This window comes from Rhinolophus sinicus, linkage group LG13, assembly GCF_036562045.2.
Source record: "Rhinolophus sinicus isolate RSC01 linkage group LG13, ASM3656204v1, whole genome shotgun sequence".
NCBI classification, from domain to species: domain Eukaryota; kingdom Metazoa; phylum Chordata; class Mammalia; order Chiroptera; family Rhinolophidae; genus Rhinolophus; species Rhinolophus sinicus.
The window spans coordinates 4,974,283-4,999,673 of record NC_133762.1 but is presented as its reverse complement, the minus strand read 5'-3'; the positions used below and the strand labels follow the sequence as shown (position 1 = coordinate 4,999,673).

The 25,391-nt window shown below is 38.4% G+C and overlaps 1 protein-coding gene across 3 annotated transcripts in view; it reads left to right on the top strand.

The window, feature by feature from the left end:
* Nucleotides 1-25,391, top strand: part of LRRC28 (leucine rich repeat containing 28) — an 80,012-nt gene that overhangs the window by 38,951 nt on the left and 15,670 nt on the right. For 2 of the 3 annotated variants that reach the window (XM_019726660.2, XM_019726654.2), the window contains 2 exons: nt 7,101-7,307; nt 19,702-19,804. In XM_019726660.2, the coding sequence (XP_019582219.1) occupies nt 7,101-7,307; nt 19,702-19,804 (310 nt within the window). The remainder of the gene's footprint in view (nt 1-7,100; nt 7,308-19,701; nt 19,805-25,391) is intronic. The other variant, XM_019726661.2, reaches the window with a different exon arrangement.

Genomic DNA, 25,391 nt, shown 5'->3' with positions numbered 1-25,391 from the left:
AACAAAGCGGTGGTACTACTTTGTAGTATTTTTCCAAAGGTTGGGGAATAAATAGAAATCTGAAGAAATATATTTTTATGTGTTCTCTTTAGAAGCACCATACAGTTTTTCTGTAATGCTTATATTCAACAGAAACTGTGTAAACTTTGATTTTTTTTCATTTTATAATGACAGAATTTGTAAGACCCTCAGCAATATAAATTTGCATAGCAGCACTGTATATAAATATTTATTAAATTTTTGTTTGCTGTTGCATTGTATTTCAGTGAACTGAAATGCCGTTAGGAAATTCAAATTCTTAGAATTTTAATCACAGGTTTCTCTGATTGTTCTTAGGCAAAATTAATACAACTAATTTTTAAAAAATGTAACAGGTGTTTAGAATTCTTACATCTCTTACTCTAAGGAATCCCAAAATGTGTCATGAAGTACCATATTAGCATGTGATTAATTTTGTATTAATATAAAAGTAGTACATGAGCATAGAAATAAATATTTAGACAGTATAGGAAAGTTTAAAAATGAAACATTAACATCTTTATATGTCCCCATTTCATTCCTGTCCTTGATGTTAATCACTGTTGGGTACGTTTTATTTTCATTCTGTTTATAGTTTGCTCCATAACTAAACAATAGCAAGTATTAAACCTAGAGACTTGTTGTTTTTGCATTAAGATTGGCAACTGACATGCACAAACCCAACATTCTCTAATGTAAAATTTCTCATGTTAATAGTGATAATAGTTGCTTATAAAGGGTTTGTATTTAGAAATCAGTTACATTTTGAATTTGATGTAGAATTCTTTTAATTGATGGAGAATTTTTTTTTTAAACTATGGTTCATGTGTTGGGTATGACTTATTTTTACAATGGTTTCTAAGTGTTTCATCAGTGGAGGTCATTCTTTTAATCAACTACTTTCTCTTTTTCAATGTAGTTACTTTTTCTTATGGGAATTTCAAAGAAATAAACTAGCGTAGATCAAGTTGAAATGTATGTACACTAAAAATGTTCTATTTAAAAATTTTCCCTATATTGAGTTTAGAAAGTGAGATGAAAGCAATCATTATAATGATGTCTTTTTTTTTCCAGCTAGTGATATATGGATTGCTTGTAGTTATTCTCTGCAAAGTAGTAAAATACAGAAACAAATTTTTATTCTAGACTGTGATGCTGTGATGTTTCTTGAGATGGTGATTATAATAGTTTTATGCCAACAAAGGACACTGCAGGCTGGTTTCATTCAGGTCAAAGCCGCAAACTCCATTGTGTTCCCTCAGTAAAGAGGAATAAAGCCTACCTGGAAGACACCTGGAAAATGGACAACCACTGAAGTATAGCTGAAAATGAAAACCTGTGTATGTGGTCTCCATGACTCTTGCAGAATGCGGAAGATCAAGGATTTTGCCAAGTAGTAATCCACGCACTGACACAAAGCAATGCTAAAGATGCTAAGTTGTAGAATAAATGCTTTTCAATTTCAAAGACAGTATGAATCTAAAGAGATACAGGCCATTTCTCTCCAGCAGTGAGTTATATTATAATTACCACTCAGGAAGAATACTTTCAAAATACTTTTTCTTATCTTCTGCAATATTCTCAGTTACAGTTTGCTAGGTATCTCAAGTGCCAAATTGACTATTTGGTTAGATAACCAATAAACACCTGGTAAATAACTTATTTTGAAGAAGACTGAAGGAGACTTTAGCGCCTAATTTAATCACACACAAAGCACGAGTTCAAATGTCAAACCAATGTGATTTTCTTTTTTGAAGTAGTGTCTTTAGCATTTTAAAATTTCTGTTGGGAATTAATTGACAAGCTTGACACGCAGACATAAATCTTTAAGTCATATCTATGTCTATTGTGTTTCTCAGATGTCATATGTTTGGGAGCATTTTATTTAAAAGCTCCAAAATAATACTTAATCATCTTTCATAATTAAGAGGATGTCTTAATTGCTTGTTTGATATTGCTTGTATTAAATGAATGCATGGTTAATAGAGTTTTTCAGTGAGTTTTCTGATATTTTATTCTCCATTGTGACTATTCGTTATTAAACATAGCCTGCCATGCATTCAAAGTTATAATATAGAGCAATGATTGGTTTTAATATTTTATTTGACCAAAGAAGGTGTCCTGCCCATTTTCTGAAAGAGCCCCTTTCTCTGTTAGACATAACACGCATGGACACTGTGTTCATAATTGTTAAAAACTGTGATAAAACTGCATCAACTAAAAAGGTATTTATATTTAGAATTTACATTTAGAATATTATGTGGTCTGATGAGCTGAAAACTAGAACTAAATATTTTCTGCCATGTATTGCTGGGATTATATGGGATATTTTATTTAATCACTTCAGGCATGTGTTATTCTATCCCTTTTTTATATATGATTGTTTTTAAAACATCAAACAAATGATCTACACATTTGAGTAAATAACCTGGCGTTGCACAGCTAAAAGTAATAGGACTATGGCTTGAACCTACTTCTACATAGCAGAGTATGTACCTTCCACAACCCAATCAAGAGAAAGAGTGAAGAGAATGAGAGACACTTTTTGTATATAGAATGGAACCTGACACTGAAATACTTTATTTCTCTGCACGCGCTCCCTAACCTGGTGTGCTTTGGAGCTCAAATTAGAGCTGTTTTTAGTGGTACCGGAAAAAGCCAGCACTTGAAAATACCAAACCTTTTTACTGAGTCTGTGGTCACTGGTTCGGCATGAAGTGGGTGGTTTCCTTCCCGTTCCCATTTCAATTTTAGGTTAGGTCAGTGTATATCCACAGAGAATGATAATTTAAAGGGAACTTATTGTTTGCTCTTTGGAAATTGCACTCTAATGTTATTTTTATGCTTTGTGTAACTAATTACTATGTGACAATAATGCAATCATTTTCAGGATATTCTATAAGTAGCTGAAAAGTTTTAAGGTATTGTATATTTAGCATAAAAGTAAACAATGCAAACAACTGTGAAATTAGGATTATTTTAAGCACACTAAGGAAATAAACTTACAAACTGGTGTTTACACCCTGGGGAGTGGTGAGGGGACAGGGAGACCAACTGAAAGGGGTAGGATTCTACTAATATTCCAAAAATAATTCATTATCACTCTACATCACTAATACACATTAATTTCCAGATGACATATCAATAAGTATTTTTGAAGGTGTCAATAATGTTAAATTTATTAAGGATAAAATTATAGACCATTTTATTAAAAAGAAACATAATAATACCATATTGAAAAAGGACTTCAGAAAAATGAAAGTTAACACATTATTAGAAATAAAAATAGCAAAGAAACTGATTAAATTACACTAAGACTAATTATTCTACTTATTTATAATCTGCAGATAATCAATATATGGAATTTTTAAAATTTTGCTTTCATATACATTTTATTTTTAACTTTTAGAAAGAGTTTTATTTTTGAAAATAGTTTTTGTGTCACTGTTTTTATTTTAACATACAGGAAAATTTACCCTTTTCAGGTGTGTAACCACCACCACAATCAAATGTAGAAGAGTTCCAACACCCCCCAAAATCCCTGTGCCCCTTGTACACCAGCTTGCACGGATCCCATGGCACCTGTATAATTTTTATTATTTCCTTTCTTGTGCTTACTTTGGGTGTAGCTTTCACTTTTTTTTTTCATAAGGTGGAAGCTCAAGAAATGAAAAGCTTAAGGAATTTGAAACTTTCTTTCCTAATACAGGCATTTAAAGCTTAAAATTTGGCACGCAGCCCTTCCTTAGCTGCATCCCATAAATTTTGATATGTTGTTTTCCTTTGATCAAAAACATTTTCTATTTTCTTGTGATTTCTTTTACTTGTGGGTTATTTAGAAATATGTTGTTAGTTTCCACATTTTAGAGATTTCCCAGATTTCTTTCTGTCGTTGATTTCTAATTGCATTTTGTTCAGAGAACATACTTTGTATGATTTGAAATATCAAGACTTGTTTGATGGTCTAGCATATGGTCTATACTGGAAAATGTACGAGGTGCACTTGAAAAGAAGGTGTATTCTGCCAAAGTGTATAAATGTGAGATTAGGTCAAAATGGTTGATAGGATACATTGTCTTCTATAGCCTTGCTTATTGTCTCTTTAGATATTATATCAGTTCTTAAGAGTGATGTATCTCTATCCACCATTGTTGAAATGTTTACTTCTCCTTCCCGTACTATCAGTTTTTGCTTTATGTAATTTGGGGTATGTTTTTAGGTGTATATATAGTTATAATTGTCATATCTTCCTGAAGCATTGATCATTTTACTGTCGTGAAACGTCTGTTTGCCTCTTGTAATATTTCTTGTCTTAATGTCCATTTTTCAGATATGCATACAGTCACTCTATTTCTCTTCAGGTTATTTTTGGCATAGTATGTATATCTTTACCATTTTTTACTTACAGCCTTTTTTGTACACTTGAATATAGAGTGTGTTTCTTATAAACAGCATATTATTTTCTATGCAATCTGACATCCTCCCCTGTTAGATTAGTTTATTTTGTCTGTTGACATTTAATGTAAATGTTGATGTGGTTATATTTACATCAGCCAATTTGCCATTTATAGTCCACATAAATTGTATCTTTTTTTGTTCGTCTGTACCTCCTTTATTGGCTTTTTTCTTGTTTATAAATAGTTTTTCTTCTTTTTGTTTAATTGAGGTATGGTTGACATACAACATTCTATTAGTTTCAGGTATACAATGATTTGATAGTTGTATGTATTGCAAAATGATCACCACAATATGCCTAGCTAACATCTGTCACCATACATAGCTACAATTTTTTTTTGTTATGAGAACCATCCCTGTCTCCCCTAAGCCCTCTGTATTGAACTTGTTTGTGCTTGTTTCCTACTCTTTTCCCTTTGGTGTCTTTGATACTTGTTGGGCTCCAAATACCCCATTAGGCATGCCGTTGTTTTTTTTGTTTTGTTTTCACTTCCATATCTTTCCTGATGCTTTCAACCCCATCTCTATCCCCTGCCGGAAATGCTCTGTCCATTTTCCTTTGACCTGTTCAAGTTCCCGTCTCCGTCAGTACATTTTGCAAAAGCGTCCCCAACTCCTCGTCCAACTCTTCTTTCTCTGAGCCTCTCGCGTGCCTTGTCCCTTGTGTAGAATGTGGTTCTTGGTGGCAGAGACCTTGTGTCATTCCTCTCTCAGCACCCGGCCACATGGTGTGTAGCTGATTCGTTGCACTTCTGTCCCATTGCACTTCTGTCACTCCTCTAATCACTTCGTAATGTGTGGTCAGAAAGGTTTCCTATTTCTTTTTCATGCTATTCAATTTTCAAACATGATTATTCCTCCAACTCTCTCACCCCTGCACATTCCAAGTCAGAAGCAATTTTGTGTGTGTGTGAAACAGATATATAGGCAGGCCCTCTTACCTAAATGAAAAACTCTGCTATTGGAGCCAAGAGTGAAACTGACCTCCATGTGCATTAATTAGGTTCCAATAGAACAAAACACCCATTAAGAGTCACAGACTATTCACTGAATTCTGCCTACCCATCTTCAGATACGTATGTTGTTCAGTACTGGGGGAATCGGGCAAGAAAGTGTGAACTCTAGCACACATCATTTGTAACATTATAATAATAATAACTACAATGAATGTGTTTTGCACTTGTATTACTTTTATTTAACAACCAGTTTTATTAAAAATGTTCCTGTCAACTGTAAGTCTCTAACAAGAACTGGCAAACTTTCTCTGTAAATGCTGAGACAGCAAATATTTTTAGGCTTTGCAGGCCACATAGGGTCTCTGTCACATATTCTTTATTGTTTTTGTTACTACCCTTTAAAAATGTAAAACCCAGTCTTAGCTTGTGAGCAGTACCAAAGGGGGCCATGGGCCTGATTTTGCCCGTGAGCTGTCGTCTGCCAACCCCCAGTCTGTAGCAATAAGAAGAGTGAAGCTGTGTAACTGAGCATCCAAAATGGTGGAAGATCTTCTCTCCAATAGAAAAGACATTGTTAATACTAATCCAAGCCCTGAACAAACTGGAATGTGCCCAGTGGGTATAGTCAAGTGGTGGGAGCATGGGAAACCCTACCCTGGAAGAATGGCTTCTGGGACAGGGTCAGGAGTAGGACAGGCAGAGAGACAGCCTCACAGCGGTCTTCACCTTGGAAGTTCCATGATGAGGACGAAGTAGACTTGTCCTGCAGGGAGCTTCCGATAGAGCCTTGAGGGGGTGTGCTGTCCTGGGATGGAGTAAACGTCCTGCCCCTAGAGATTGCTAAGCAGAGTTTCCTCTGTTCAGAGACGCTTCATGGGGATTTTTCCCTGAGAAGGACAAAGTACCTTGGAAAGAACTTCCCGACCTGCAAACTTGGTGATTTGATGTATGGCAAGCACATAATTGTACTCACCATGGAACAGATTCCAGCTGTGGACCATCCATAGTGAGGGAATGTGGGAGTAAATGGAAGGATTTCATTTGGATGGAATTACTCTTCATAGGATATGTAGACTTCGGGTTTTTAAAAGGATTCACAAGGCTGGACAATATCTAAACATGTTACCTACCAATAATTTCATTTTTATTATTGTAATCTTTACCAGAGTGAAAATTTCCAAAGATGTCCTAATTCTTAATCCAGAAAGTTTCTATTTAGTTCCTATGAGCAAGGTGTGCTTACAGTAACACTAGACCTTATATTTTTAAGTCTCCTACTATCTACTGGGATAGGTAAAATCATGAAAGGAGCAAAAACCAGGTACCCTGTAGTGACTAATTTTTTTTTTTCACCCTAACAACAACTTTTGATTCGTCAAGAAGCAGAAACCATGGTAACAGACTTCTGGCTGAGACTCACCACATCGTGTCTCTCCTTTTCCATGCCAGCACTTCCTCCATTTAAAAAAAATTCTGACAGGCTCATTTAAAGACACCCACCAGGTGGGATTGTTCGTATACTAGACCTAAACCCTGTGCTTCGGCATTTATGTGGAAATAGCTACGGTTACTGGTGTTATTCAGTTGAACTGTTACAGTATTGATTCATTTTTATCTATTTGATTCAGTTCATCAGGATGTGATTTATCTTAATTTTGATTTTGGTTGTAGAGGTTGGCGATTTGAAGGAGCTGCAGACACTAGACATTTCTACCAATCGTTTGCTAGCTTTACCCGAGAGGCTTCACCTGTGCCTTTCTCTGCAGTACCTCACTGTGGACCGAAATCGTCTGTGGTGCGTGCCACGCCACCTCTGCCAGCTACCCAGCCTCAATGAGCTCTCCGTGGCTGGAAACCGTCTTGCATTTTTGCCACTTGGTAAGTGATCCGGTTTATATGGTAAAGCAAAAACACCAGAGGATGCGATAGATGGAAAGACTTCATTTCCTTGACTAGGAAGGATTCATTTTCTTCATCCTGTTTCTCTTGAAGATTGCCCCTTGACGTCCATTTTTGCAGACCGTTAGCAAAGTGTATTTCAGTTCGGGATTTCATATTTTAAAAAAGAAATCTGTGCTAAAAATTTGTTTAGGAACAAAACATAGGAGATGTGAGATGATTTACTCTGAGAAAGGAATAAAAATATACATATGTATGTATGTATGTACATATAATACATATAAAACTGTAAAATTGATGGATATTAAGCAATATGAAAGGACAGCTACTGGTAGAAATATATCTTCTTAGATGTTGACATCTATTTAGAAACATGTATATTGGGTATCCTAATAATTAGCATTGCCAGATAACCAGACTACAAATTGTAAAACTTTAAAATTGGCTAAACTGACTACTGAGCTAGAAATATCACCCTGGCTAATAAATAACATATTATCCATTGTAGATTTCTGTAGCTGGCCCATTTCTGACATGATATATGTTAAAGAACATAAGCCTTTAATAAAATAATGCATTTATTTTCACTAAGAGATGAATTCTTTTGTTAACTTATAAGAAACAAAAGTGCCACTTATGAAAATTAAAATGTGAAGCCCCACGGAAGCCTAAACTGTCACAATAAACATCATGTGATTTTACTCATAAAAGCATTTTTCATAATGAATAATTTATCTGAGGGCAGTGAAGTAAATAATTTACTAGTTTCTGAAAGGAAATATTTTCACTATAATACAGTGCACACGTTATTTTCAATTAAAAATAACTTGGGGACATGAAAATCAATTTGAGTAATAACAGTTATCCAACTTAAGAAGATGACTTTTTGCGAAGTATAATTAAATTCTATACTTCTGAAATTAACAAAATAAAATAAATCATTTCAGAAGGAAGCTACATTTCTAAGAGCACAGAGCTTTCAAGTGAGAAAGCTATCAAATAGAAGTAGATTTCAATTAATAAATGTATACCTGTGACGTAAACCACAGGCTGTAGAACGATTGCAGAGGGCCTAGACCAAGATGGCCGCCTGGTTCTACCACTTGACAACACGCGTTTCATTTGACTCTGTCCGAGACGGTTCTTAGCAGTAGACAGCTTCGTTTATCAGAAAGGAGTTCAAGGAGAGGTTTCAAGTGCACAGACTTCACGGAAGGACAGCCGTGGATTTAATTATTTTCTTCCTAAAGTCTTAATTGAATTCCCTTTCCAAATCCACCTTCAAGGTGTTAAAAAAAAAAAAAAAAAAAAGTCTGAGAAGATTGTTACTATTTCCGGCAGCTTCAGTGCCATCATCGGCATAGATAGTTCTGTCGCTCATCTCCTGAAGCCACCTGTGGGCAGCCGGAAATGGCAACTCTCCGGTGGTCTCATCCATTTCTTTCCAGATTCATTCCAGGCCTTTCCTCTTAATGCTGCACTGTTCTCGGGAGCTCACCAAATAGGGTTGCCTTTTAACAATAGTTAGGAGATAGCCTGTGTGTACACACACACACACACACACACACACACACACAGGTTCCCATATAGAAGATTCCTATGTTTAACCATGATTCTATGTGAATGATAAAGGAACATGAAAGTTTATGAAATGAGTCCTATAGTATCTCTGGAGGTAGGAATCTTATTTTGGGAGCTACTTACTGAATTCAGATTTTTGCCAAAGAAGCTTTACTTAGGAGAAAAGCAGTTTTTTTTAAATGGGGCTTCTTAAATGTGTATCAGATTATAGCCTCTTCAAAAAGCCACTACAGGAGCTACCTGTAAGGGATGATCTAAATCGCTTGTAATACTTTTTAAACCATCGACCCTCTGAGTATGTTCTTTTTTTTTTAAGATTTTATTGAGGAAGGGGAACAGGACTTTACTGGGGAACAGTGTGTACTTCCAGGGTTTTTTTTCCAAGTCGAGTTGTTGTCCTTTCAATCTTAGTTGTGGAGGGTGCTGTTCAGCTCCAGGTCCAGTTGCCTTTTTTTCTAGTTGCAGGGGGCATAGCCTACCATCCCTTGTGGGAGTCAAACCGGCAACCTTGTGGTTGAGAGGACACATTCCAACCAACTGAGCCATCCGGGAGCTCAGTGGTAGTTCAGCTCAAGGTGCCGTGTTCAATCTTAGTTGGAAGGGGCGCTCCCCACCATCCCTTGCAGGAGTCGAGGCATCGAACTGGCAACCTTGTGGTTGAGAGCCCGCACTCCAACCAACTGAGCCATCTGGGAGGCCGCTCAGCGCAAGGTGCCAGCTCAGCTCAAGGTGCCGTGTTCAATCTTAGTTGCAGGGGATGGAGCCCACCATCCCTTGCAGGATTCAAGGAGTTGAACCTGCAACCTTGTGGTTGAGAGCCCACTAGCCCATGTGGGAATCGAACCTGCAGCCTTCGGAGTTAGGAGCACGGAGCTCTAACTGCCTGAGCCACAGGGCCGGTCCCTGAGTATTTTCTTTTTATGATGAAAAGATGCGCCAAGAAAGATGCTGCTGTCATAACGATACCATGACAATTGAGTGACAGATTAGTTTACAAACAGACGCTTTATTCACAGTGGTGACAATCAGTGAGAAGAAAGGGGAAATTAACCACTTGAGCCTAGTGTTTTGAGATTTAAGAGGCCTTGAAATGTCAATATTTGTTGTCAGTTGAGTATAGCTCTTTACAGCAAGTAGCTCATGGAGTTGGACTCACCTCTGGGCTTCTGAAAGTGTAGGAAGACACAAAGAACAGGGTTTTTTCCTCTAAGGCCTTTTTACCAGGTGTTCCTGGTCTCTCTTACATAATTAATAAAGCTGGTTATTCAGTAATGTTTACAACTTATTTAATGTTGAATGGCAGACATAAGTATTGCAAGGGTTTCCATGCATACATTGGCTATGGGAGAGAATTCTTTAGTTAGCTACAGGACGTGCTGTGTGAGCTAAACTCAATGGTAGCAATGTCTGTAAGTAGAAGAAAAGAAGAAAACAAAAGTTGCACCTATGTCAGCAGGTGGAGTTTTTGAGTGTTAAGTTACAAAACAGTGAATGAATTCTTAACCCAAACCATTGGGCAAGTGACGCTGAGATCTATAGACTATTCTGATACACACACGACCACGTAGTAAACCCAAAAGTTAGTGGAGAATAGCTTCCTGCTAATGGGAAATTATTTGGGTTTCTAAACCAGTGCCAGAGTCATTGTTCCGTGGAGGTTTTAGTAGTGAAGTGTTTATTTTCTCAGGAAGAGTTATTCTGTGTGCCAAACACTTGTGCTCTGAGGGACATGACAGCTCCGTTACTGCTGTGATATCCTCTGTGACTTTGATAAGAATGTCAAACCAGCCCTAAAAAAATAAAATTTATGCTAACTCGCTGTGCAGTTTTCGGAAGTTGCTTCTAGACATTCTCCGAACCCAGGCTGAAATCCCTTCTCTGATTGCAGATGGCATGTAAGACACAAATCTGTTACTACTTGTTTTTTGTCTTGTTGCTTCTCTCTGTTTTCTCCGTATCTGTTTAGAAAGTCAGGGAAAGAATTGCTGTGTACTGTTTTTAAAGAAAATGTTTAAATTCACACAGTGGAACTATTTGAACTTCAAACCATGTTGGAAACTAGCAGGATACCAGTCCATAATGCCGTAATCTCAGACTTAGAAATGGGTGTAAACCGTACTAAACTCTGAATGTATTTGATGTGCAGTTTGACAAACTCCTGCCTTGAGGTCATTGTTTAACAGGAATAATTGGCGAAGTTTGTAGCTTAACTAAGTTTCAGTGCTGAAGGGTTTGTTCTAGTTACAGACCAGAGGTCCCAGAGGTGAGGAGAGACCCGAACACGCCACTAAAATCATGTTCTGTAGGGTTTGTGGGGCCGCTCTCCTCAAAGGCATAATGGAAATGGTGAAAAGAAAGCCCTGAAAACACAATTCAAAAACTGATAATGGGGAAACATGGGAGAGAATTATTCTATAAATTAAAGTCTATAAGACCTTGTTTCAGGAGTAAAGTTATAACTCTGGAATTTTTATTTGTTAACAAAATGGATCAGCAGTGCTCCTTTTTGAGCTCTATCTTTTTGCAAGTATTTGTAACAGAATTTCCTTCCTTCAGCCTAATGCTGCTGACTCATCGGACCCCTTTCCACTGCTTTATTTCTCTTTCCTCACCTCAGGACTTAGCTGTTGCCTTAAGCTTTTCTTGGCAAGTTAATAGGATTTTTAATATGGCTTCTGCAGCATGGGCCAGACACTAACTTTAAATAATATTATATTATTGATTTTACCAATAAATGATTATATTAGTTATGCTAATATATGAAGAAAAAAGTTCACCTAGAGTAGGTGAGCTTTAAATGGACAAATGTATATTTTTCTCAAAGGTTTGGAGTAGGATTTGGGGGTTAAGAAGTGATTTGTAAAAAAAAGTTAACCCTGTTTTCTCAAGTATCAATTTACAAAAAAGAAGAGAGAACTGTTGCTCATTCTTTACAAAGTACAGATGTGAAAGTTAGGAAAATAAGTACTCTGAGACCTAGAATCATGAACAGGATCTTGCCAGCGAAGTTTTTATAAATTTGATTCTGGAACTTAGAGTTTTTAAAATAGTGACAAAGTCTGAAAGATGCTGTCAGTTGACTTTTTGTTTTTAATTAAAGTTTATTGGGGTGAAAATTGTTAGTAAAGTTACATAGGTTTCAAGTGTACAATTCTGTATTACATCATCTGTATATCCTGTTGTGTATTCACCACCCAGAGTCAGTTCTTCCATCACCATGTATTTGATCCCTTTTACCCTCATCTACCACCCCTTTCCCCGCTTACCCTCTGGTAACCACTAAACTATTGTCTGTGTCTATGAGATTTTGGTTCTTCATTTGTTTGTCTTGTTCCTTTGTTGTTTTCAGTTTTATATCCCACATATCAGTGAAATCATATGGTTCTCGACTTTTTCTGTCTGACTTATTTCACTTAGTGTAATAACCTTAAGATCCATCCATGTTGCAAATGGCACTATGTCATCTTTTCTTAATGCAGAATAGTATTCTATTGTGTGTGTATATATATATATATATATATATATATATCTCACATCTTCTTCTTCTTTTTTTTTTTTTAAAGATTTTATTGGGGAAGGGGAACAGGGCTTTATTGGGGAACTGTGTACTTCCAGGACTTCTTTTTTCCAAGTCAAGTTGTTGTCCTTTCAATCTCAGTTGTGGAGGGTGCTGTTCATCTTCAAGTTGTTGTTCTTTCAGTCTTAGTTGTGGAGGGCGCAGCTCAGCTCCAGGTCCAGTTGCCGTTGCTAGTTGCAGGGGGCACAGCCCACCATCCCTTGCGGGAGTCGAACCGGCAACCTTGTGGTTGAGAGGATGCACTCCAACCAACTGAGCCATCCGGGAGCTCAGCGGCAGCTCAGCTCAAGGTGCCGTGTTCAATCTTAGTTGCAGGGGGCGCTGCCCACCATCCCTTGTGGGAGTCGAGGAATTGAACTGGCAACCTTGTGGTTGAGAGCCCACGCTCCAACCAACAACTGAGCCATCCGGGAGGCAGCTCAGCTCAAGGTGCCCTGTTCAATCTTAGTTGCAGGGGGCAGAGCCCACCATCCCTTGCGGGACTCGAGGAATTGAATTGGCAGCCTTGTGGTTGAGAGCCCACTGGTGCATGTGGGAATCGAACCGGCAGCCTTCGGAGTTAGGAGCACGGAGCTCTAACCGCCTGAGCCACCGGGCCGGCCCCACATCTTCTTTTAAAAGCAAGAATCTGGAGTTTCTACCAGTCATAGCTTTCAAAAAAGTTCTTAAGTTTTCGGGGTGAAGAAAGAAAAAAATAGGTACAAGTCCACTGAGTGACAGCTTAAGGTGAGATGCAGTGTGAAAGTATTTTGCTCTCCACGCTGGCTGCCATGGTGCTGGATGAAATGCTGTTGTAATTTCCGAGTCTGGACAGTCTCCTTCTCAAAACCTTCTCTAGAGGTATTTCTTGAAATTACTACCCTGAATCTGTAAGTCAGAATTAACCTCACCAGTTATCTGGCCTTTTAAAGGAAGCACAGGGACACTTTGTTCGTCACTTGTCTGCTTGGCAAAGCGTCCTGACATCACCCCTGGGTGCTTGGCACCCACAGCACCCATGCAGCCGGCTAGGTAGTATCATTTCCTGTATTGAGTGGGAGTTCCCTGTTTCTATGGAAACAAAGGTGGCTGTCTAACATCATGGTGAAGCAGGCCAACATGCTTTTGAATTCCATCCTTTCCGTTTAATAGCTGTGTGTTCGTGGGCTTAGGAAGGCTATTTCGTAAGATCCATTTAAAACACTTCTATCATTCAGAAACACTACATAAGCACATAATCGACATGAACGATTTTTATTGTAGGGTAGACGGTAAGAAGGGTTGGAACTGTGTGTGTCTTCACTTTTGTACCCTAAGCATCTAACACAGTGTCTAGCCCATTGCTTCTAATAATGTCTTTGTTACCTGAGTTGTGCAGGTAACAGACATAGAGATGCTGACGCATGAATATTTAAACCAACAGCAAAGGACGACTTCAGTCATTCAAATTCATTAAAATCAATTTATTTTAATCTAGCAATTGTTGCTTATCAGTGTATAAAGCATTTTTTAAAATTATAATTCACTGTGAAATCTTATTTTGTAAAACTTGAATAAATCAGAAAGAATATGATTACGGAAAGATTTAATGGAGTGTGTGAGTGTGTAAAGAAGCTAGCACTTAAAAAATTCATTATTCAGAAAAAGTGGTTGAAAAGTTCTCTTTGTAAAAAGCATCATGTAGGTAATTTAAATTAGTTTTAAAATTTATTTTGGAATACACTATAAATTTTTCATTGCGAAGAAACCCACATTTTACAGGCATTAAAATGGAATTGTGACTAATCATATATCTGACTTACTGAACTATAACAATTGGTGTAACCTTGGTAGAGCCTTCTAAACAACCGATTTTGGTTTGTTGCTTTGATGTTGTGGTTTCCATTGCCCCACCATTTTGTTGAAGAGACTACACCATTCATCTTTTGATAAAATAAATGAGTTTCATACTGGTCAGTTTGCAGTAAACAGATCCTGTTTGGTTCTGGCCCATGCTGTCATTCCGTGCTTGCTTTTACAGTATAGTTAAAAAGCTGGATCCTAGACACACAGATCCTTTTTGTTCTGTCACCAGCCATGTGGACTGCATATGCCAGAGCCTTGATGATTAAAAAAAAAAAAATGGAGTTGGAGTTTGTGCAAGACTGCTAGCTTTTGCTAATTTCTAAGTAACAATACTTTGATCTGTGACTCTGGAAGCAGAAGAGGAAAACATTTTAGATGCAGTACAGCACTTTAAAAAAACACATGAAAAAGTTCTTTGTTGCTGTACCATCTATACAGATGGGCAGCTTCCTTGCTTTGTAAAGTTCACATACTGGGGATTTTTGCACAGAAATTTTCAAAAATATTATTGCCTGGTCTATTTATTGAAACGTATTGGTACGTTAAAATGAACGGAAGGAAAAAACAAAGCAGCTCATTGGCTGGTAGATGAACGGTCTCTTCCAAAGGTCATTACTGAGTGAAGAGCTATCTCAAAGCCTCTTCATGCAGAAAATCCCTATATTTCAGCCTCAGTATGATGAAAAACGCCATTCCATTGTGCTTGAGGTTTTGCCAGTGGATGGTTTCCTGGCCGTAGCGCGCTCCCCGGAGGTAGTCACTGCCCTGCTACACAGCCCATGACTTTGCTGGATGTTGGGTGTCTCCGCCACACTGGGTCAGCTAAAGCAAGAGCCACCTGGTTCTCTTTATAACTCTGCACTCTGTTTTGTGATCTTCTTTTTATATTCCGAAGAGAAAGGTAAAAAACTCAGATGCACTGAGCACCAATTCCTCTGCGAGGCGTCCCGTTTGGCATTGCATACATCGTCGAATCTTCCTAACAAGCCTGTGACATAGGTATTCTCGGCTCCATTTCACAGAGGAGGTAACAAGCTCAGAGAGTTTCATTTCCCTGAGCGTGGAGCAGTTAGAAGGTAGAAAGCCAGGATTCAGACTCATTTCTGCCCCCAAAGCCCTCTACATCATGCGATTTCAGTTCTGCTTTTTCTTACTCTCTGTGATATTGTGTTATCTGGAAAGTTTAATTGTCTGTGTTAAATTCTCATTTCCGTGTGGTAATTATCCTGACTGATATGTAATAGATTTGAACACAGCTGACATGTTTTCTTTCAGCTCCCATAGAAAGTAGTTCATTCCGTTATTAGCATACTACATAAAACATGGCGTGCCCCAGACCAGGTAGTCAGGAGGCGCAGAAACAACTTTCTGGAATATTGAAAACCTAAGATAAGATCTGAACTAAATACCGTATTTCCCTGAAAATAAGACCTAACCAGAAAATAAGCCCTAGCATGATTTTTCAGAATGACATCCCCTGAACAGAAGCCCTAATGTGTCTTTTGGAGCAAAAAATTAATTTACAACCCGGTCTTATTTTCGGGGAAACACGGTAGCATTTTAAGTGATCGACTCTTCCTCTTTTTTTCCTATAAAACTAGGATAAGAAAAGGCTAAACTATATAAGAAGTAGCAAGTGGCAGCTTTTATTTAACTTTGTGTTGTGATCTTTGCATGTAGCCTCATTTAATTTGTACAAGCTCTTTTGTGTGTATTAGAAGAGAGAGGTGCTTTCTCTGTCGTGTCCCATTTTGTGTCCTTGATTCAAGCAGATGAATCACTGTCTCTAGAGGCTGTTGCCGCCAACTCTTTTCTGTGCAATTAAAGTACAGAAAAATGTTAGTACCTTTTGCTGCATGCCAAAGAGAATTTTCTCTTAATTGACCTTCTGCTATAGGCTGCACTTCCAACTATGTCACTTACTAATAATAATGAGAATAATATAATAGTAATTGTCATATATTGGAGAAGGCTGTGTGCCAAGAATTCTGCCTTTTTTCCAAGTCAAGTTGTTGTCCTTTCAGTCTTAGTTGGGGAGGGTGCCGCTCAGCTCCAGGTCCAGTTGCCGTTTTCTAGTTGCAGGGGGCAGAGCCCACCATCCCTTGCAGGACTTGAGGAATTGAACTGGCAACCTTGTGGTTGAGAGCCCACTGGCCCATGTGGGATTCCAACAGGCAGCCTTCGGAGTTAGGAGCCTGGAGCCCTAACCACCTGAGCCACCGGGCCGGTCCTCTTAGGGTAATTTTGAGGCCTTTTTCATTGCAAGTGGATTCTGTTACTTCTACCTATATTTTTTCCATCTGTTTTATAAGTTTATAACCTTTTATACCAATAGATATGTATATACATGCTTACTAAAGTAGCATTAGACATTATTTTGGGGATTATGTATTTTTATGCTTTAAAACATATTGTATAGTGATTTAAATTGCACAGATTACTTTCACATTCAGTTATATAACCTGTTAAGGCCGAGGAACTACATGCTATCATGTCGTTTAACATATGTGCAAACGGAGACTCTGCTCACCTGGCTAATAAGTGAACAGACACATAAGATATGAACAGACAATTCATTTAAAAAAATGTGAAAATGGCCCTCAGACACATCAAAAATTGTTCACACTTGTAATTAGAGAAATGTAAATTAAAACAATATTGAGATATAATTTCTCATCTATCAGAATGATACACATTTGTAAATAGGACAACATGTTTTAAAAGTTAGCGAGACTGTGGGAAAGCCAATGTTTTCATACATTGCTGGAGGGAATGCAAATTTGGTCTAACCTGTCTGGAGGGAAATACCAAAGAATCTATACATTTACTTGGTTTTAGACCCGGCAAATCCACTTCTAGGGATCTAAGCTGAAGTTACAACTCCAACAATATAGAAGTGTATGTATATGTGTTAGTATACATACATATATGTTCTGTAGATCTATCCACTGGAGATCCTAGAAGCAGTGGCACCCTCGTAGTAATGAGCACACATAACCCTCAGATCTTGGTTTCTAAACACCATACCCCAGTCAAGGGAATTCAGGCCCTTTGTAGAAGCAGTTGATTTCAGGGCTAGAGCAGGGAAAATACAAGCTAAGTTTGGAGCATCTTGTGGTGCCAGAAAGTAAGCAAGTGCTCAAAGAAGGATGACAACTTGTTGAAAGAACATAAGAGAATAACCTGACGTTGCTCCTAATTGCCAAAACTGGACCATTATTATCAATACGGTCAATGACAGTGGTATTGGATTTTCAGTCCTTTCAATAAAATACGTATTCATGAATCCATACTGATATATTAATAAAAATAAAAAAAATGAACGGGAAGGAAGAGATGGCTCTTCCTGCATAAGAATTCCAGTGGGTTCATGTAGATAGAAAAACGGTCATAGAAAATAGCCATTAGATAAATATCACATAATTTTTGCAAACAAGATTCATTGATGGATGCTAAAATTAGTAGGCAAAAATTTGAGGAAGAACAAGATATCTACTTAGTCTTGGGGCTGTAGTAATCTAAAGGCTTGACCTGGGTAGCTTGACCGAACAGCCTGGAGGAGCTGCTTCCAAGATGGTTCCCGGACATGGCTGTTGGCTAGAGGCCTCATTTCCTCTCCAGAAAGCTTCCGGAGGGATCTCATGACAAGAAAGTATCTTCCTCCGGAATGAGTGAACTAAGGGAAAGAGCAAAGAGGAAGCCACAGTGCCTTTTGTAACCTGCTCTGTGAAATCTCACACCATTTCTACCTTTTCAGTTTATTGGATATTTTAAAACCACCACACTGGGAAAGGGCCTCTCTAGCCAGTAACCCAGAATTCCTTTTTTCTCCCTAACAATCACCACTTCCCCTTTCATTGCCTGTTTCCAGTGCTTCCAGTTTTGGTTTCCCTTTTTGTGACTTGCTCCAGTGCTAGCCCTAGGCAGGAGTGTTGTGATGGAGGAGGTAATGCTAACCCTTCCCCACCCGTTTCCATGAGGAAGCCTTCCTTACTCCATCTCTTGTTAGCCCCCTCCCACTTTCAGCAATAAGTTGTCCAGAACTTATCTGTGTACCTACGTGACTGTACAAGCCTCTCTATTGCAATAATCATGTTGCATCGCAGTTACTGTTTTTCATGCCTGCGTTCGTTTTATATCATATTCGTATCTCTATCTGTATCCTCAAGGCCTATCATTGTACCTAAAAGGCCCGTAATGGGTAAATGGCTTTTCTTTTGAACTGTAAATACACTTAAGGAGCTCCTAATTAGCTGTCTGGGCCTTCATCTTTCCTAAACTGAGAAAGGACAAGGGGAAAGAGATCTCCTTCAGCTTATTTCCTATTTTCATAAGCAGAACTCAAGAAAACTTTTCGGGTATTGTATTCTTGCTTCAGGGGGCAAAGGGTTAGCCAGGCTGCCGAGGGCTGTTCTGTGACAACAATGAAGACAAGTAGCCCCACCCAGTGAATTCCAGGAGTGGACAGGAGTGTTGGGCACACAGTAGACAGGAAGGGATGACCTTGACACTTGGAAGTGTCTCTGCTGCCTGTGTTGGCTGGAGATCACCTTCTGTAGTACTTTGTCCCTTGTTTCCTCCCTGAATCCTCCTCCCGTCTTTGCTCCCCCATTGCCCGGCTACTTCTGGAAAACATCTGGATTTTGCCTCTTCCTGGCATATGTGTTCCTGTTGCAGACCCTTCTTTTGGGGCCCCCTTTGTCACCTCTTCCCTTTTCTGCTATATACCCATTCCAGTCCCCGCTCACTGACCTGCAGGTTTTGTCCACCTGACCTTCACACCTCACTCAGGCACTGGGATTTGGGCTTCCCTTTGCTTCGTCCTCCCTCTGCAGCCATGGGCAGTGTTGTCTTTCCACATCCGCCTGGCTCCTGAGTCCCCAGCCCAGCCAGGCCTGATCCCTAGCCCTCCCTCACCCCGCCTCCCATCTTCCTGTTCAGAGGAGGTGACACACAGTAAATCTTCATATAGGGGCCGAACTAGGCTTGTTTAGGCTGACCTGCCAACTTAGTTGGTCAAACCTTTTTTCCTATGGAGAAAAATGAAACTAAATAAATGACCTACAACAAACTTGATTCTTAAAAAGTGTTTATTCAAAGTGACAGAATTTTTATGTGGAATGGAAATTTAATAATATTCAATTTCTAGTTATCTCATTTTACAGTTTAGGAAATCACGGTGCAGGTGGGTTAAGCAATTTTTCTAGTTCTCTTTCCTGATGTAGAATCTAACATTGCAGCTGACATCATTTCGCTCTCAGATTTCCAACAATTTTTCTTCCAGAATAGGAATTTTGAATGATTGTAATATTGTAGCTTCAGGTTTTTTTTTATTTCCTATTGCATTGGGGCAGAGTTGTGGGAATTATAGTACTTTTCTTTCTCGTCCAGACTTAGGTCGGTCTCCAGAACTGCAGTATGTCTACGTGGATAACAACACCCACCTGAAAGGCTTGCCATCCTATCTGTACAATAAGGTCATCGGATGCAGTGGGTAAGGTGGATCTCACATTCTATGTTCCCACAGCTCAACTCTTTTGTTTCTATTTCATTATTTGGTCCTGATACAACTTAGAAAGAGATGAATGACTTTTGATTAACCCTGCTTGATTTTGTCTTTGGCCCTGAATATGCTAAACTCAGAATGTGTAGAAGCCAAGAATATTGGGCAAGCAGTTTAGAGTGTTGTACTTTGAGTTCAGTTAGTAAGCTGCAAGTTCTGTCAGTACCTTGTTTATTACTTTCCAGGCAAAAGAGACATGAGTCCATGCATATCATTATAAACTCAGTACCAGTCCCAGAAACTGGCGATATCAGCATGAATTTAAAAGCTTTTCTTTCTTGGCGCTCCATCACAGTGACAAGTTTACTACAGAAACAGCTCTGATATCTCGAGCTTTACCGTTTGGAAATACTGAGAACTCAACATTTGACATAATCCCTCAATACAAATCATGATTCTAGCAAGCAAAGCAGATGCTTCAGTTAATGGGGAAATGATAGGCTTTTATTTTCAGAGAAGCAAATAATCTTTCCTTCTCATCAGGCTTTTAAAAAGATGGCTTCAGCTCCACCTTCTACCACAGTGGGACAGAACCACCTTGAAGTTCCAGGGTGGAACGGGGTTAATATAGGATAACTCAGCTACTGGAACCTGCTTTGACTGGCGTCACCTTCAGCAGCCGAAGGATACTTAGAACACCTCTGAGGCTACTTGACCAGCGTGTTTGACTCTCTCCTTGTAATCCCAACACTCAGCATAACCTAGCTCATACTATACAGTACCTAGTTCTGGAAAGAAAAGGGGTGACAATTAGCGTGTACGTGGAGGACAGCCATTCCCCTGCCGCCCTGGCTCCAGGGGATGGGTACGGAGTAGTGACTTGACCAGAGGAAGCCTTCCTACAAGTAGCAGCCTTCCCTTAGGAAAAATTATACGATTATCTTGGAAGAGCCCTAGCAGAGTTCGGTGCCTATAGAGGGTGATGAAATACAAGCCCATAGATGTATTCCAGAACCTTCCTATGAAGCAGAGATAATAGAATGTGTGGTGGAGTGTTTTAGCTCAGTGATTTTTCTCCAGCTGATGTGTGACAGCTGTGCTACTACTCAGTCATTAGTCCTAATGAATTCTTAAAGGATCTGTAATGTAGCCTAATTCTTCCAAGTGGTGAGTGAGTAAAATGCCCTCAGTCACCCACATACAGGGAATGATGCAAGCCAGCTCCAAGAATAAGGCAGTTTTTCCCTCACCGGACAGCCTTCAGAGACTGCACTGAAACGCGATTTAGTCTCTACCACAATTAAGGAATAGCTTTTACTTAAAGTAAAGAGACTTTTACTTTGGGGTTTAGATGTGGAAGTTACTGGCTGCCAGAGAGTTCTGTTTGTGCTAAGTAGGCAGAGATCATTTTTAATCCTTAACTTGGTGTCTGGTAGCAGAGGTACTGAATTTTACGAGGGCTCCAAATCTTTGAAAAAATAAATAGTAGGGCAAAATATGCAAATTTTTAAATAGTCGTCTACATTTTTTATTATTAACATCTTCCTTGGGTAGTACTAATAAGAAAATAAATAAAATTATTATTAAAGGGAGAGTATTGAGCAATCAGTTTTCTAATAGTAGTTTTTGGAGGGTAGACAATCCCACTTAGAAACGAACTGTGATCCAAAGGCGTTTTTAGTCTGTGGGTTTAACTCAGAATGCATTTCTTATAGAAGCAATTCTAGTGGTTCTATTTCTAGACAGCTCATGACAAGATCATGTAACCCATTTTGCAACCCCCAAATTATGCTCACTTACACACTATTTTATGTCAAAACATTTTCAGAATTCTAATAGACGGTGACTACTGAAGACTTGGCAACAGAAGGAAGGTCCCTCCTTTCATCTTTTCTATCTGTTGACTATGTGCAAAGGGACTCCCCCACTTCAGGTCAAAGGGGGCTGCTTTGGGAACAGGAGGGGTAAAGAGTAAAACCAGGATCTGAGATCAATCTAATAAAGAGAGCAAAAGAATATTTGTGGCCTAGAAAATTCTTAACAAGGAATTTAGTTCACTTGCCCATTCAATTCAATTGAGCAACTGGTCTGTTTGGTCACAATGCTAGATAATGGCCATAACAGTGATGGGCAAAACAATTCAGTGGACCTTGTAATCTAGTCAGGGATCCAAATGAATAGTAAATAATTGAACAAAGTTGGTGCTAATTCTCTTTAAGGAATGCTATTGAAGTTGATAACCGAGGATCAGTCAGACACACTGGGTTTCTCCTTCTGTCACAGATGGTATGTAGGCCAGGTGTGTCGCCATTACGGATGAAGAGTCTAAGAGACGAGAGCAACAACAGAACAAAATGAACACCGTTTTAGGGACCTGGGACACTATTAAAAAATCTGATATGTTATAATTCACATCTCAGAAGGAAAATAGAGAATCGACTATAAGGTATATAAGCAGGTAACAAATATTAAACAGTTCCAAGGAATCTCATAAGTCTCACAGAATTATGTTTGCTATTCATGGAAATGTGAATAAAGTCAGCACCTCCTCATTATATGTTCATTTATTTCTCAAATAATTATTGAGCATCAACTAGCAAGGCAGCCCTGTGCTAAGAATTGTGAAAAAGACAAAAATAATTTAGAGATTACAATATACAAAAATAACTGTAATACAAAAAAGTAAATAAGAGAGGTAGAGTGATAACAAATTTAGAGTATGGGACTATCTTTCATGACCTAGCCTTGAAGTCACATACTGCCATTTGTGTTAAATCCTATTGAGTATACAGGTCAACCCTTTTCACTGTGGGAAGAGCCTCCATGAGGGAATGAATGGTAGGAGGGAAGGATGTTGGAAGCCATCTTGGAGGCTGGCTATCACAGCTTCCTGTATCCACTGCTCTTTTCTAGACTCATGGAAAAGTATGGTTTCTATTTTGTCTGGGTTTTTCTCATTGTTACTGCAGGAATAAATGTCTTCAATTATTCTACGTTTCACCCAGATGTCCCTCCCATATTAGAATTTTAGAGAGTGGTAATTGGCACATCTGCTTTCTTGGGAGAACTTAATGGTAAAAGTGGTCCTATACCAGAGTCATTTTTCTAGTCTGATTACATGAGAACAAGAAAACCAAGCCACTTCTTTCCTTTTTCTTATATAAATAAGCAATTATAGCTGGATTTGGGTACAAGTTGGTTAAATGATTTAGCTAAATGGTATGTTAATAAATCCCTCAAGGTAACAGAATTGTTCATATGAGAAATGCATTCTGAGTTCTAAGTTAAACCACTAGACTGAAAAATATCCTTTAGATCACTGTCCACTTTTATGCAGGGGCTGCCTACACACGCAAAACAAACAATATTAGATATCTGAACCATTCTTCCATGGGGCAGGCACAAAGTAGCCTGGCTACAGACGAAAAATCTGAAGTGTGATTTCACTCAAGAGACAGAGTTTGCAGTTTGATTTCAGTGAAGTAATTACTTACTAAAACAAAAACATTAACATTCTTTAAATTTTAGAAGACTATAATAGATTTTCCACAGTATAACTTTTACAATGTTCAGGATACTACCCAAAATTACATAACGTATAAAGAATATGGAGAATGCGACCTATTCTCAAGGGAAGAGACAGCAAAGACCAACCCGAGGTGACCCAAAATGTTGGAATTCACAGCCATGGATTTTAAAGCAACAATTCTCAATGAAGTCAAGAAAAATAAGTTTGCAATGAATGAAAAGACCAGAAAAATGGAAACCATGAAAAAGAAACAACTAGAAGTTCTAGAGTTGAAAAATTGAGTATCTGAAATAAAAACTTTACTTGCTGGGCTGAACAACAGAATGGGTACAACAGAGGAAAACTCAGAGAACTTGTAGGCAGATCAATAGAAATGTTTCTGTCTGAAGAACACAGAGAAGAAAGATTGAAAACAAAAATGAACACAGCATCGGGGACCTGCCAGATAATATTTTAAAAGCCTGATGTATGTATAATTGGCATCCCAGAAGAATAGAGAGAGAATGGGGCAGCAACAACAACAAAAATGTTTGAAGAAATAATGTCCCAAAATTTCCCAAATATGATGTAAGACACCAATTCATTTTCAAGAAGCTCAGCAAACCCCAAGCAGAATACGTTACAAAGAAAACCTTGCCTAGGCAAAGCTACTGAAAACCAAAGATAAAAAGAAAACCTTGAAAGCCGCCAGAGAAAAATTGACAAATTATATACAAAGGAATAATTCAAAAGACTGTTACCTTCTCATCAGAAATCTTGAAGGCAAGAAAATAGTAGAAAAACATTTTTAAAGTGCTAAAGAAAAAGACAGTCCACTTAGCAACCAGAAGAAATACCTTCCAAGAATGAAAGCAAAATAAATGGATTCTCAGATGAAATAAAACTAAGTCTTAAAGAAGGTTTTGCCAAGATGAGAGAGACTCTATCCAGTCCAAGGCTTATTCTTTCTGGCTGCCATAGTTTCCTTCCTCTCCATATCCATTTTACCTCTTTCCTTTATACTGTTATTTTAAACTGAAAAAAAAAACACACACAAAAAAACTTCATTGCTAAAAAGGGGGGTAAATCTGGTAGCAGTTTCCATAATAATGAACATGTGGATGACAGTGTACTTTCTGAAGGATAAAAGATAGTTATTTGGGTGCTTTTGGTAAGGGAATTTAAACTGCTTTTAACACTTTGTTTGGTGGAATGGTGAGTGAAAATACATATGAATTAATGGAGCATAGTCTCAGTGGCAAAATGATGACACTATTCATTTAGCTTGTTTAGGGTTAAATGTTGAATGGTAGCTCTGAAAACACTGAGTTGAAAGAAAATTGTGTGATAGTTGTTATGTTATCTAGATAACGAAGCCAGAGGTAATAACTAATATTTATAACAGATTTCAACTCATTTTAATAAGTCACTTAAGGGTTCAAATGTATAGTCTTTTTGTAACCACCTCGGCATTTAATCTAAAATAAATTTAAAAAAATACTGAGTTAGAAATCAGACAAACCAAGGCTTAATAATTGTCAGTTAATAATTATCTCATTTTGTAGTGAACTGAAACGTGTCATGGAGCTACCATTGCTCCTTGCTGAAAATTCATTTCATGAGTACTTACTGAGATGAGTGACACTAGCTTTCAAGACAGAGACCTTTCCAGCTTTCTCTCCCACTTCCCGTTCTCTTTCCGTATACCCAAGACTCCAGCCAGTGGGCGCTGTTTGTTTAACCCGTGTGCCCTGAGTATCCTCAGAGCTGAATCTCTGGTCCCTTTCCTGGAATATCATTGAGATAATCTTAGCTTGTAACAGTAGATACCTTCACAGCAACATCTAGACTGATGATTGACCAAATATCCGGCACCATGGTCTAGCCAAGTGGGTACAACAATGGAACCATCACACCATGTATTGTAGTACATTATCAAAAGAATCATTTATTATAATAATAAAAAGAAAGCACAGCTGTAAACACTACTTAACCTTTACTGAGGGCCAGGTAGTATGCTCACTGATAGATTTATCTGCATATTTCATATAATCCTCCCAGCAGCCCTTG